The following is a 16,122-nucleotide window of genomic DNA, read 5'->3' on the forward strand; positions in this document are numbered from 1 at the left end:
TTGCTGTTGGAGACCTCTCGTATCACCCCCAACTGGGTCCCTGTGGCTGACTGTACCTCTGTCTGGCTTCCTGGCTTTAACCCCTTTCTCCTGCTCTTCTGCCCTGCTGTTTTGTGCGTCACTGAGTTGTCCCTGGGGCTGATTGCTCCTCTGTTCGGGTTCCTGGCTTTTTATCCCCTTCCTCCTGCTCTTCCAGCCTGCTACTCTGGGCGGGCCTGAGTTGCCTCTCCTCACCTAATCCCTTCGACTGACTGCTCTTCTCTCTGGCTTCCTGGCTTTTAATCCCCTTTCTCCTGCTCTTCCCGCTTGCCACTTCAGGTGTCCCTGAGTTGTCTCTCCTCATCTGTAAGCCTGGGGCTGACTGCTCTTCTGTCCCGGTTCCTGGCTTTTTATCCCCTTCCTCCTGCTCTTCCGGTCTCACCTACAATCAAAGTAGGTGAGATGAAATCTGGCCATTCTTGCTTCCAATGAACATTCCGGCTGCACTCCTTCCAGGACAGATTTGTTCATTCTTCTGGCAGTCTATGATCCTTTCAGCATTCTTTGCCAACACCACAACTCAAAAGCATCAACTCTTGTTCAGTCTTCCTTATTCATTGTCTAGCTTTCACATGCATATGGGGCGATTTAAAATCCCATGGCTTGGGTTAGGTGCACCTGAGTCTTCAAAGAGACATCTTTGCTCTTCAGCATTTTAAAGAGGTCTTTTGCAGCCGATTTGCCCATTGCAATACAACATCTGATTTCTTGATTGCTGCTTCCATTGGTGTTGATTGTGGAACTAAGTAATATGAAATCTTTGACAACTTCAATCTTTTTCCATTAATTGTGATGCTGGTTATTTATTCAGTTGTGAGGATCCAGTTGTGAGAAGATATATAGTTTTACTTAAAGTTCTCTATTAATTTTGAATTGTATTTAATGTTTAAGAACTTAAAGACTTTCAAGATTATTCTACTGGTCAGTTTCAGTGAGCTGAATAACATTTATCACTTACTGAGATCATGCATAAATAAAATGGTAAAGTGGGGGTGATACACCAGTTAATGAGTGTTTTATTTTGTCTATGGTAGCTCTTGGGAGCTCTGGCAGCATAGTGCCTAAGGCACTTGACTGCTAACCAGAAGGCTGGCAGTTCAAACCCACCAGCCACTCCTGGGAAGGAAGGTTGGGCAATGTACTTCCATAAGTGATATTTCCTCGGAAACCCAAGGAGGGGTCGCTGTGAGTCAGGTCTGACTCGATGGCACATAACAACAACAACAACAATGGTAGTTCTTGAGTATGCTTCTTTAACTTTGGCTGCACTCTGGTAGCATAGTGCCTAAGGCATTTGACTACTAACCAAAGGGCTGGCGGTTCAAACTCACCAGCCACTCCTCAGAAGGAAGGTTGGGCAATCTACTTCCGTAGTGATACTGCCTCGGAAACCCAGGGAGGAGTCACTGTGAGTCGGGGCTGACTCAACAGCACATAACAACAACAATAGCACTGAAAAAAATACCTGAAGATTCTTTTTGTTGAAAATCATATTTCATTTCGATGAAAGGATTTTCTTTTTCATTTAATGCCAACAATGTAAATTTTGAAAGCCTTCTATGAAAAGTCCATCTTATGCATACAGTTCAACTAATCAATTATCTGATTAGTAATCTGATTCTAGTCATTTACTGCTTGTGGTGTGAATACCACATGTTGAAGACAGCCTGTGTTTTAATTTTCTTTGTGACTTAACTAGTAGCCAACTGTCACTAAGGATGTGTTATTTTGTCAAAAGTGAGTCAAGAGATAATTGAGCTACATGAAAACATTTTCACCATAATCTGTTCTCCTACACTAGACAGTGAAACAAGCACAAATAGTTAAGCATCACCAAAAATAAATGTGTTATCAGGAGAAAAAGAAAAAGATGATGAAAAGAAAGCTTTTGAATGAATGTGAACATCGTCATGATTATTATATGTTTATATAATACTGTAAAACTAAATGATTGGCATATAGTCCTTGGCATTAAAGAGGTTATGACTGGTAGGAGGTGAAAACGAAGAAAAACAAAATTATAATACAGCATTATAAAAAAACAAAAACAAACAAAAATAGAACAAATAGTTTATAAGGAGTATACATAATACTGTATAAGGAGTTCTGGTGGTGCAATGCCTAAGGCATGTACTGCTGACCACAAGGTTGGTGATTCAAACCTACCAGCCACTCTCCAAAGGAAGACTGGGCAATGTATATCCATAAAGATTTAGTGCCTCGGAAACTCAAAGGGGGTTGCTGTGTGTTGGAATCTACTTGATGGCAGTGAGTTTATTTTTGTTTGTTTTTGGTTTTTTATAATGCTGTATTATAATTTTGTTTTTCTTCTTTTTGGCCTCCTACCAGTCATAACCTCTTTAATGCTAAGGACTATATCCCAATCATATAGTTTTACAAATAGAAATTTGATGAATTTGTATAGATTTAATGAAGGAACAAATGAATGAACAGAAATACTTTATATGTAGGATATTTAAATATTCTGAATTGGTCCTTAATACTGTCAGTTTCAGTTATCACACTGAATCTTTACACTTTATACATTGGCTGTAAAATGCCATATAACTCACCTTTCCACCTTAAATTATCTATACTAGCCATGTGGATAATAGCTTCAAGGGTATGGTGAAGTTTGGAAAGTGAGTCATTGTACAGTGTCATGAAATCTTCAAATGAAAAAGAAATTTTAGTACAAGTAGGTATACCAAAAACCAAACATACTGCTATGCAGTCAATTCTGACTCATAGGGACCAAATAGGACAGTGTAGAACTGCCTCATAGGGTTTCCAAGGCTATAAATCTTTGCGGAAGCAGACTGCCTCATCTTCTCCTGTGACTAATAGGTTCAAACTATCAACCTTTTCATTAGCATATGAGTGCTTTAATCACTGCATCACCAGAGCTCCTACAAATAGGAATAGATATGAGAAATTGCACAGAAAGAACTGTGCAATACAAGGGACTTGTTATTGATTTTACGTGTGGCTCTTAGCTGTAATTGTGTTACATGTTCTTCCCTAAACCAAGCACCAAAAAAAAGTGGGATTACCAAGATTAGCTTAAATCAATCAAAATCCACTTCCCAGGGTGAAGAAGGAATCTATTATACTGAACTGCCTAATATTTTTTGGGGAAAAAAACTATTCTGTTAAATATTAGTAACTATTATTCATTTGGTTGTGTATGGGTAGAAACTCAAAAAACAGTGGCTATTTTATTTTTCTCATGCATCTCATCATTTACTTTTACAAATAGAAATTCTACAAATTTGTATAGATTAAATGAAGGAACAAATGAATGAACAGAAATACTTGATATGTAGAATATTTAAATATTCTGACTTAAATACACTGCCTCAGAGATAGACAGTGTAGCTCTATGGCATCATTATAACCCAAACTTGCCCTGTTTTTCTGTTCAACTGTACTTAATATGAGACTTCTGTTGTCAAGGTAACTGCTAAAGCTCCAACTCTCACTTTCATGTCCCAAATAGGAAAAATGGGAAGAAGGGTGAGCCCCCTTCTTTTTAGGACTTCCTGAAAACCCAAGAAGATAATCCACTTATGTCTTACTGGCCAGAACTTTGTCACATAACAACATCTAGCTATATGGGAAATGTGCCCAGCCAAAAAAAAAAAAAAAAGAGGGTTTTTGCTAAGGAGGATGAGGGAGACTGGGTGTTGTAGCAAACATCTACCAGAGTCTATTATAGATAGCAACAACAAAGGGTAGCATACGCAAAAACATAGAGGGTGAAAGCAAGACATACAGAGAACAAGGAGCTGTCCCCATTCTCTACCATCCAACCTACCTCTATTGCAAGGAATTTTAAACAGGGAAATAGCAAAGGAATAAGAAGGAGAGGCAAAGGACATAATAAATCAGCAAAGTGTTGAGACTGTGTATAGATAATTAGGATCTTGTTTTCCACTGTGTCATTTTTTAGCCTTCTTGGAATATTTTACATATGAAAGGATATTATTTTTCCAAATATGGAAATGTGCAAGTCAAGGTATGAATGATCTTCCTTGCCTAACTGTCTTAATTAACAACAAGGTCACCTTTGGGAAAAGCAAAATAATTGTCTAGAAAGAAAGTATTATTATGAAAAGTATCAGGTCTTCTAGAAGTAGAGGAAAGAGGCAAATGAAGAGCTAATTAGCTACAAAAAGCTGTGAGAAAATTATTGGTAAATTAGAGTTCATGTATATAAAGTCTCCTTATTATAAATGACAACATTTTCTTTATTCTTTTAAAGGTAGCCAACCAAGTTGTTCAAGCTCTGCTCACTCAAAAGGTAAGTCATTTTCTGTCTTTTTTTCTTTTCAAAGTGCTTATTTGAATAGATTTGGACTCACATTGTCAAAGTAGGAAATTGTGATTGATATATGCAATCCTTTTCTATTTATTCACTTAGGTTGAAGCTGTGCATGTTTTAGGTAGCATATAAAGTAACATCAATGACCAACAGAATTATAAAATCCAAAATCTTTGTAAAGTGATAGAAAGCCTGTCAAACATGAAAGACTTCCATGTACCCAGATGTTTAGCAAACCTATCATTTTTATTTCGCAAATGTAAATGTTAAATAAATTGGTGGATTTCTTTGATTCCCACAATACGAATGTCCTCTATGAGCGGCATCAGCAGAAGCCCAGGATTCAACAAGGGAGTTAAGGAAGCCTTAGTTGCTCTTCTGTAGAAGGGGGATAACAGTTCTCACCTCTGGGGGTTGCTGTGGCGATCCCATGAAAGGAAACACGTAGGTCAGTTCCTATAGAAGCCAGTTGGTGGTAAATGTAGAATAAGTGGCAACTACTATAACGTCACAGTGTGACATTTCTGTGCCTACTCCTTTGTTACTTCTCTTTTCTGCCTTTAGACAATATAAAATCATATTGCTGGGACAGAGTGAGTTAATGCAGTCACTGTTTGCCCAGTTTTGGCTGGTTTGATGAGTTTTACTGAACTTTCCCCATCTCTTGCCATGATGTTTCTCAAAGGTGAAAATCTAGTTCCTTCAGACTTTGGTTTTTCTGACTTCTCTTTCTATAACATGGAGGCTTCCTCTCGCAAAGAAACCTTACATCATGCAGTGTTTTCAGGAGGCTGTGGCTAATGAAATTTATGTTCTTTTGATTTTTAAAAAGGGAAAAGTATTTTATTCAGCGTTGACTGCTTCTCATAGATGTATTTAAATATTATTTTTAGTTTTTACTGTAAAAGCATTGTGATAATATTTCTGCTAGATTTTTTCTTCTAGTACTTCTGTCAAAAAGCCATGCCTCGACAACTAATTTTAAGTGCTTCAGGTTTTACACTAAAGTCACATAAATAAAAAGATTTAAGTACACTTGTATAGAGTTAAACTTATGTTCCATTGTGAGTAAAACACTAAAATAGTAATGCCTTAAATACATTGAAATGTTATTTCCTTCTCATATATGAATCCACAGGTAGGCTGTGCAGCTCTGGTATGGAAATCCTGTTCCATAAAGTTCATGGGTCCCAGACTTCTCTCTTGGTGTTCCATGCAGTATGGAATCCAGTTTCAAAGTTACTTCATGGTCCAAACTATCTGTGCCAGTGCCAGCCATCACAACTACATTCCAGCCATCAGGAAAGAAAGAATTTTTTGAAGAAAGTGAAGACTGTAAAGTGCATATATCAATTGTCTTTTAAGGGAGACTTCCAGTAGGTTTCACACCTTCTTACTAATTGCATCTCTTTGGACAGACCTTAGTCACATGTCTACATTTAAGGAAGCTGACAGTGAAGTCATTATGCTTGTACAGAGCTAAAGTTTGAGTGTTATGGAACTATGAAAGAGAGGTAAAAACAGGTATTGGAAGACAATTTACAGTTTCTGCCACAAATTATTTGAATGCCTTTTCTTTTCCAAAGGCTTTACTCTCTCAATTGCTTTTTTCCTGTTAGAAACTATGAAGGAATCAATGCTGCAGCTCTGTGTGTAACTGTTGAAAGACTTTACATGGCAGTTTTATTTTTAATGGTGCCTCAAAAAAAAAAAAAGAAAGAAAAAAGAAAAAAAAAGACAAGGAAGCCGTCTGGTGCAATAAAGAGGAAAATGAGACCCTTCAGGTCAGCCACAAAAAAATAGCACAAATCCAAGTGATAACTAGTAAACAGATAAATCTGCCTTGGTACAGTTAAGCAGTAAGATACAGAAAGACGTACTACTATGAGATAGCATACCTCAGGGGCACGGTGAGGCAAGAAGACATGCAGGGGGTTTTCGGAGATTCCAAAAGAATCATGTTCTGCAGAATTGCTACAAAAAGTCTAAAATTTCTCTTTAATTAAGAACATAATATAAGAAATAAAATTACTCCAAATGCAGAAGAGAAAACAAATTCTGAAGAGGAAATCTAGACTGCACAGTGTGAAAACAGCACTCTCAGGTGATTTATCCAAGTTACACATACACGTACACACACACATTCCTTGAGGTGAAATTATAGGCATGACCATAAAGGTTTAGAATCTATCATTTGTCATGACTCAAAGGCAAATTTGTTGTGGATTCAGCGCTTCACTGGGCAACCAAAAAACATTTTTCATGACAAAGCATGAATTGTAACAGAGTGTATTTCTTTTCTCAATACTGACAGAAAAAAATAAAAATGTTTTCATTTCCATAAATCTGTCTGTTGTTAAATGTACATATACTGCCCTAGTCAGGTAACTGAGTTTATCTCAAAAACGTGTGGATTCCCTTAAGAGCAGCCTGCCCCCTTTTACATCAGTAAGGCTAAAGTGACAACATTAAACCCAGATCACTTGTATTTATGCCTCCAAATCATGGAGTCAAGTTTAAAAGCAAAGTGAAATTGATAGTCCAGGCTAAGCTTATATCTTTACCTGAAACATACTTTATCTTCATTAAGTCAATTACACTCACTGGAAATGTAACTCTTCTTATTTTGTTTTGCTTTTTAACTTTTTATTGTGGTTTGTGTGAAAGTTTGCAGAGCACGTTAGTTTTCCATTCAACAATTCATACACATTTCCTTTCATGACATTGATTTGCAGCCCCTACAATGTGACAGCACTCTTCCTCCTTTCTCCCTGTGTTTCCTGTATCCATTCGTCCTTTCCTATCCCTTTCTGGCCTCTGAACTTTATCCCTGGACAAATACTGACCACACCTTTTGATCTCATATAGTTGATTGTTCTAAAGAATGCATACCTCCCTGGTGTTATTATTCACCTTACAGGCTTGTCTATTGTTTGGTTGGAAGTTGAGCCATGGGAGTGAGTTCTGTTCCAAGCTTAAAGAGTGACTAAACATCACAGTTTCGGTGGTCCCACCAGTCTCTATTAGACAATAAGCTTGGCCTTTTCTGTAATTCTGAATTTCCTTGCACATTTTCTCCCACTCTATCTAGGACCTTCTATTGTGTAATTGACCTAATGAAGATAAAACATGGATATATTTATAGTGCATAAATAAATCCATTTCAAAGCAGTTGGTATGGTAGCCAGGCACTATCTAGTTCTTCTGGTCTCAGGGTAGTGCAGGATGAAGTTTGTGTGGTCTATTAGTCCTTTGAACTGTTTGTTTCCATGGATCTTTGATTTTCTTCATTCTTCCCTTGCTTTGAGCAGCGAAAGACCAATAGTTTCACCTTAGATAGCCTCTCTGTAGCTTTTAAGACCCCAGTCACTACTCACCACCATAGAATGTAGAACATCTTCTTTGTAACTATGTTATGTCAGTTGATTTAGCCATCTCCCAACACCGTGGTCGTAAACCCTGTGACTTACTACCTTAAGGTGTTTGGTTATGGCTAAGAAGTTGTCATAACTTTTCCTCTTGATTGATCTACTATATACATGGATATATTTATAGTACATTAAAATGCATGTATAGAAATACCCTCTGCTAACCTATGGTTGTAGGTATAGTCCTGTTCACCTATTCATATCTGTTCAGTTTGCTGTCTACATATGTATCCACTCGTAGATTATTGTTTGCTATTACTGACACTGCAGGATTATATATGTAATAGTATTTACCTTTACTGTCTGTAACTCCTGTACACCTCTCCATGTCTTCCTTTGCCTTAGTGATATTGTGCTGATCATTCCTTGTATTGCCTTTCCTTTCATCCAAATTAACACACATCTAGTTAGGAGCTCTGGTAGCATAGTGCCTAAGGCACTTGACTGCTAACCAGAAGACTGGCTCTTCAAACCCACCAGCCACTCCTTGGAAGGAAGGTTGGGCAATCCTACTTCCATAGTGATACTGCCTCAGAAACCCAAGGAGGGGTCGCTATGAGTCGGGGCCGACTCGACGGCATATAACAACAACAACAACAATTATCTAGTTAGTGATTTTTCCCCTCCCCTTTTCTCTCATCTTTGGTATCCACAGAATGTTTCTTTCTGTGTGTAAACCTTTCCTTGAATTTTTGTAATAGTGGGCTCATCCATGGAATAAGACTGATGTATGGTATAGTCCAACCACACACCTACTATAATAGAAGCAAAAAAGAAATGTTGTAGCTGTTGCTTAAAGAATTCCAAATTCCCACATGTTTCCCTTAAAGCAGGAGTGGCAACCACAACATTTGTGCCCACTTCTCTAGCAATGGTCTGTGTGGATCTGGTTCTCTGAAAAAGTCTTGTTTGTATTTATTATGCATGTGCAAGGAGTCAGACCCAATGTTTAGCACTTTAAATACATTAACTCATTTTGTTCTCAGTGCATGGGACCAAGAAAATTAGAAATAAGTAATTTGTGCATAGTTACAATTGCTAAGAAGCTCAGACTTTAACTTAGGGTTATTGCCCTGCAAACCCAATGCTCTTACCTACTATACCATTTTGCATCCATAATCCTATTCACTTGCTTACTGGTTTCCCCAACATAGTTCAGCAGAACAGAAAGATGCCATGAAAATCAAGAAATAAAATCCAATTGTTAGACATCATCTCAGGGGATAAAACAAAAGGTCAGGGTACCCAATGGAATTCTTAAAACTTCTGGAAGAATTGCCATTCCTTTCTAGCAGGAAGAGCATCTAGGCTCTGACAAGTATGGAGTCAAAACAAACTGTGAATTTGGAGTCAAGCTTTCTCAGAATCAATCTTATTTTGGACCATAGAACTTCACAATTGCCAGGAACCATAAACCAAACCAAACCAAACTCACTGCCATCGAGTCAATTCCAACTCATAGCAACCTCTCCTTGGGTTTCTGAGTCAGTGTCTCTACGGAAGTATATTGTCCAGTCTTCCTTCCGAGGAGTGGCTGATGGGTTTGAACTGCCAGCCTTCTGGTTAGCAGTCAAATGTCTTAGGCACTATGCCACCAGAGCTCTTAGCAAGCATTTAATCTTGAGATTGTCACCTAGCTTTGATAATAGGCTCAACTCAATATAATTGTATAAGTAGTTTAACTATCTCCCAGTTTAAAAAAGGTTTTAATCTGAAGGTTTAGGATGAAGGTGTATCCTATTCAGTTTGCCATGGGACTTCTCACTCCTTATTCATTACAACAAGCCCAATTTTATTACATGTACATAATACTTGCCATGCCTTTTTAGGTATTTGATGCTGAGACTCTTGTTATTGTTGTTATGTGCCGTTGAGTCAGATCCAACTTAGAGCAACCCCTCCTTGGGTTTCCCAGATGATATCACTACGGAAGTAGATTGCCCAACCTTCTTTCTGAGGAGTGGCTGGTGGATTTGAACCGACAGCCTTCTGGTTAGCAGGCAAATGCCTTAGGCACTATGCTACCAGAGCTCCTATGCTACCAGAGCTCCTGCTGAGAGCCTTAGATAAACTGAAGTATAACTAACCTTTTCCAGAAATGGCTTTGCTTTTCATAAGTCTCAAGATCTTTAGCAGAGATAGGGATATGTTAGTGAAAGCCACTAAGAAAGATGTGACAATGAGAGGCTATGGGTGTGGTGGCCAATAAGCTTCAGAGAAGGAATGAGGTGACACTTGACAAGCCTATGATGCAGGTGGACATCTGGTCTTTTGAAAAGCATGGTTTTATGCATTGCCTCATTTTACAGATGAGAAAGTGAGGCCTAACCAGAGTAAATTATATTCTCAGGCCATGTGAGTATTGAGGACCAGTGCCCTGGCTCCCAAACTCCCAATCCAGAGTATTACTGTGATAGATACTGCCTCTGAACTAGCTACACCACTACAACATTTTTGCATGATAGAGTCAGATGTAAATAGTTTTCAGCAATACTCCAGTAATAATGTTCGTATATGTCCTGCTTCTTAGCCACTGGAGTTTTCTTCAATTTTCTTCAGCATAGAATTGACCACAGTTTTACTCTTAAATTCAAAAAGTACTTATGCAGATATAGTATAGCAGTGGGTCCAGAATCCTCTTCAGCCCCAAGTGCAGGTGAAACTGACCAAGGTCACAATATCCCTTATGGATCCTCCCGGGAACTTATGGTTTGGGATCATTAAGATACAGAGGGCCCACTGGACCAGTGTAGCACATGCTCAGTATATTTTGCCCTCACATTTAGCTGTAATTCCTTAGTCTCTTGTTTGGAAATGATAGTCACATTCAGAATGTGAGGAAAATAGATTTGGCTAATTTTCACACTCTAAAGACCACTATACTTTCCTACATGAGTCCAGACATAGCCTTATTTTTGGCATCATTTTCCCATGATAAAAATTATACTTCATGTCCTTTTCATTGCAAAAGACACCTCCTATATTTTCAGTGGGAGCTCTGGTAGCACAGTGCCTAAGGTGCTTGATTGCTAACCAGGAGGCTTGTGGTTCAAACCCACCAGCCACTCCTCAGAAGGAAGGTTGGGCATCTACTTCCGTAGTGATACTGCCTTGGAAACCCAAGGAGGGGTCACTATGAGTTGGGTCAGACTCTATGGCAGATAACAACAACAACAACATATTTTCAATTGAGTCTTCCTCTTGAGGCTAAGATGTATTAGGAAGTCATAGAAAGAGTAAAGAGTTGTTAAGAGAGGACAGTCCTCTCTCCTTGATCTATGATCTAAGCCTATAAGATCTAAACAGAAGAGAGTTATATGGTTTTTAAGGATTATGTGGGAAGGATGTTCTAGGCCTTGTCTCTGTAACTAACAGTGTCAAAGTAGTTGCCCTTGTACATAGGCTACATGTGTCATACGTTCCTGTATGTCAGTGGGCTCCTATTGTGAACACAAAGGAAACAAAGATGGTCATCACCCTCTGTCCAGGCATCACAACAGTGGTCAGAGGAAGAGAAGGCTTTATTTTTTTTTTCCCTCATGTTCTATTTTTCTAGTGTATCTGTTTGTGTGAATGTGGGCACACAGGCATGTTTTTGATGGCAGTTTATTTGCATAGTAACTGCCTAGCATCCATCACCATACACAGATTGATTGAAGATACTAAGATTTTTAAAAACAACACAAGCAATTCTTTTATGTCTAGAAATTTTCATTCAAGCTCATCCCTGTTTGCCAGTGATTTTAAGAGCTGTGTCACAATCCTGCAGCCTTTGTTTCCCCATCTGCAGAGGGCTCAACTGAATAAGCTAATTGTGATGAACAGAGAGGCCTCAGGGTCGATAAATTGTGTTCCCATTAATGAACTTTCACCATGCCCTTAGTAATAGTGATGGCCATTGAACTGTGGGTATTGGTATAAAAACTCTCTCTAGGGTATATTGATTTTTTGTCTTTCATTCCTTTTTTGTTTTGTTTTAACTCATCTGAAAAACTCTTTCAAGTTATTCTCAGCTCTGCTGCTAAACATGTCACTATTATTGCTTATAGGCCCCTGTTTTCCTTGTAGAATGCACACTTGTGTGTTTCTGTTGCCATTTCTCCACCTGCTAATGAAAATGATTCCATTTTCCCACCCAAGAGGTGCTATTAATATTTATTTACCCATAGTCAAGTTTTATTAATTACTTAATTAGCAGTTGTGAAAACAATTAGTGTTTGGGAGCAGGCAGTGTTATATACATGCTAAGAACAAAAATTAGCATAAATGAGACAGAAACAGAGGTTGAATTATAAATAATTTAAACCAAAGTAACCTTTTAGTGTGAGCAATGTCTAGGCCCCCCAAGATAGTTCCTGCCAAATGATGTGTGTGCTTATATATACTTACACACTCATGTTGCTGCCTTGGCTGTCTCCTGCCCTCCTCTATCTGGTACATAGGAGCCTGACATTGAACCTGAAATGAACTTGACATTTCTGTTTCTCAGCTCTTCACCAATCACTTGAAATCATCCTATGCATAAGCCTTGTTCATTCAACCAGAAGGTGAGGAGAGTGTGCATTGTGCAGTGAGCCACACCATGGCCTGTATCTTTGCCCCTTTTAAGAAGAATTAATAATAGTGGTCTGTCTTAGTTTGGAAGCTCCACTGAAACCTGTTCACCATGGTATTTGAAATACTTGTGGCATGGGTTCTAGAATCACAGCAATATACAAGCTGTCACCACAGTATGACAAAAAAAAAATGACAAACAAGTGATAAAAACAAAGAAGAAGGATTGGTAATTGGAAAATATGGCTTTGGTGAAAGAAACAACACAGGAGATGGTATGATAGAATTCTACAAGACCAACCAAAATACAACTGGAAATACCTTTTCTCAACAGCATAAATGACAACTATACACATGAACCTTGATGGATGGAATACACATGAATCAAAGTGACTATATCCGTGGAAGGAGATGATGGAGAATCTCAGTATCCTGAGTCAGAACAAGGCAAGTGGCTGATTGTAGAATAGACCATCAATTGTTCATATTTAAAGTTGAAGCTGAAGAAAATTAAAACAAGTCAATGAGAGCCAAAATATGACCATAAGTATATCCCCTCTGAACTTAGAGAACATCTAAAAAATAGACTTTACACATTAAGTGCAAATGGCCAAAGACCAGACAAGTTGTGGGATGACATCAAGTACAGTCATACATAAAGAAAGTAAAAGGTCATTAAAAACACAGAAGGAAAAGTGAAGTACCACCAAAATGCTGTTCAAAAAAGTCTCTTAAAATTACTCTTGAGCATGGAGTAGCTAAGGCAAATGAGAGAAATGACGAAGTAAAAGAGTTGAACAGATTTCAAGTTGTGGATCAGAGAGACGAAGTAAATCATTATAATGAAATGTACAAAGATCTGCAGTTAGAAAACTAAAAGGGAAGAATACCCTCAACATTTCTAAAGCTGAAAGAACTGAGGAAAAAAATTCAAGCCTTAGGTTGCAATACTGAAGAATTCTGTGGGCAAAATATCGAATGATGCTGGAAACATCAAAAGAAGATGGAAGGAATACATAGTGACTGTACCAAAAAGAACTGGTAAACATCCAACCATTTCAAGAGGTAGCATATAATCAAGAACGAATGGTACTGAAAGAAGTTCAAGCTGCACTGAATGCACTGGTAAAAACCAAGCCTCCAGGAATTGACTGCATACTAACTGACATATCTTAACAAAGGTTTGTAACACTAGAAGCACTCATCTTGCTGAGAAATTTGGAAGACATCTCCCTGGCCAACCAAGTGGAAGAGATCCACATTCATGCCTATTCTAAAGGAAGGCGATTCAGCAGAATGAGGAAATTATCAAACCGTGTCATTGATATTATATGCAAGTAAAATTATACTGAAAATAATTCAAAAACTACTTGTTTTTGTACTTGGAGAAGTACATCGAAAGGAAACTGTCAAAATTCAAGCTAGATTCAGAAGAGGATGTGGAATGAAGGGAGATCATTGCTGATGTCAGATGGATATTGGCTGAAAGCAGAGGATATTAGGAAGATGTTTACCTGTATTTTATTGACTATATAAAGGCGTTCCGCTGTGTGGATCATAACAAATTATGAATAACACTGAAGAATGGGAATTCTGTAACAATTAATTGTTCTCATACAGAACCTGTAAGGAGCTTTGGTGGTATAGTGCCTAAGGCATTTGACTGCTAACAGAAAGTAGGAGATTCAAACCCACCAGCCACTCTGTGGGAGGAAGACTGGGCAATCTACTTCTATAAAGATTTACTGCCTTAGAAACTCGAAGGGAGTCGTTATGAGTTAGAATTAACTCGATGGCAGTAAGTGTATGTTTTTTTATACAGAACCTGTATATAGACCAAGAGGCAGTTGTTCAAACAGATCAAGGGCTTACCGTGTGGTTTCAAATCAGGAAAGGTGTGGGTCAGGGTTATATCCTTTCATCATATTGTTCAGTCTGTATACTAAGAAAATAATCCAAGAAGTTGGACCTATGAAGAACATGACAGCAAGACTGGAGGAAGACTCATTAACAACTTGCAATACTCAGATCACACAACCTTGCCTGCTGAAAGCAAAGAAGAAGCACTTATTGATGAAGATCAAAGACTACAGCCTTCAGTATAGTATACACCTCAACATAAAGAAAACAAAAATCCTCACAACTGGACCAATAAGCAACATCATGATAAATGGAGAAAAGATAGAAGTTGTCAAAGGTTTCCTTTGACTTGGATCAATAATCAGCACCCATGGAAGCAGTCAATAAATCAAATGACATGTTGCATTTGGCAAATCTACCGCAAAAGACCTCTTTAAAGGGTTAAAAATAAAAAGCAAAAATGTCACTTAGAGGACTAAGCTACACCTGACCCAAGCCATGGTATTTTCAATCACCTTATATACATGTGAAAGCTGGACAATATCTAAAGAAGGCCAAAGAAGAATTGATGCCTTTGGATTGTGGTGTTCATGAAGAATATTGACTATATCATGGATTGCCAGAATGAATAATCTGTCTTGGAAGAAGTACATCCAGAATGCTCCTTAGAAGCAAGAATGGTGAAACTTCATCTCACATATTTTGGACATGTTATGAGGACTCATCAGTCCCTGGGAAGGACATCATGTAGCAAAAAAAGAGGAAGATCCTGAAAGACATGGTATGACACAGTGACTGTAACAATGGGCTCTAACACAGAAACAATTGTGAGATGGTGCTTTTGTTGTTGTTAGGTGCCTTCGAGTCATCTCCGACTCATAGTGATCCTATGTACAGCAGAACAAAACACTGCCTGGTCCTGTGTTAGCTCCACGATCCTTGCTATACCTGAGCCCATCGTTGTAGCCACTGTGTCAATCCACCTTGTTGAGGACCTTCCCCTTTTTCGTTAACACTCTACTTTATCGAGCATGATATCCTTCTCCAGAGAATTCTCCCTTCTGAAAACATGACCAAAGTAGGTCAGATGAAGTCTGGCCATTCTCGCTTCTAAGGAGCATTCTGGCTGCACTTCTTCCAAAACAGATTTGTTAGTTCTTTTAGCAGTCCATGGTACTTTCAGCATTCTTCACCCACATTGCAACTCAAAAACATTAACTCTTCTTTGGTCTTCTTTATTTATTGTCCAGCTCTCAACTGCATATGAGGAGATTTATAATACCATGGCTTGGGTTAGGTGCACCTTAGTCTTCAAGGAGATATCTTTACTCTTCAGCACTTGAAAGAGGTCTTTTGCAGCTGTTGTTGTTGTTGTTATGTGCTGTTGAGTTGGACCCAACTCATAGCGACCCCTCCTTGGGTTTCCAAGGCAGTATCACTATGGAAGTAGATTGCCCAGTTTTCCTTCCAAGGATTGGCTGGTGGGTTCGAACCACCAGCCTTCTGGTTAGCTGTCAAGTGTCTTAGACTCTGTGATACCAGAGATTTGTCCCATGCTATACATCATCTGATATCTTCATTGCTATTCCCATTGGTGTTGATTGTAGAACCAAGTATTATGAAGTCTTTGACAACTTAAGTCTTTTCTACATTTATCATGATGCTGCTTATTGGTCCAGTTGTGAGAATTTTTGTTTTCTTTGTATTGAGGTGTAATCCATAATGCAGACTGTAGTCTTCAGTCTTCATCAGTAAGTTCTTCAAGTCATGCTTACTTTCAGCAAGCAAAGTTGTGTCATGTGCATATTGCAGGTTGTTAATGAGTCTTCCTCCAATTCTGATGCCGTGTTTTTCTTCATATAGTCCAGCTTCTTGGATTATTTGCTCAGTGTACAGATTAATAAGTATGGTGAAAGG

General features: G+C 38.4%; 1 protein-coding gene across 1 annotated transcript in view; it reads left to right on the forward strand.

Annotated features, from left to right (window-relative positions):
- NCKAP5 (NCK associated protein 5) overlaps nt 1-16,122 on the forward strand; it is a 988,332-nt gene that overhangs the window by 763,537 nt on the left and 208,673 nt on the right. Inside the window, exon 8 of the mRNA XM_007938042.2 lies at nt 4,304-4,342. Within this exon, the coding sequence (XP_007936233.2) occupies nt 4,304-4,342 (39 nt within the window). The remainder of the gene's footprint in view (nt 1-4,303; nt 4,343-16,122) is intronic.

This window comes from Orycteropus afer, unplaced genomic scaffold (genome assembly GCF_000298275.1).
Source record: "Orycteropus afer afer isolate SDZICR_OR568_19922 unplaced genomic scaffold, OryAfe1.0 scaffold00004, whole genome shotgun sequence".
NCBI classification, from domain to species: Eukaryota; Metazoa; Chordata; class Mammalia; order Tubulidentata; family Orycteropodidae; genus Orycteropus; species Orycteropus afer.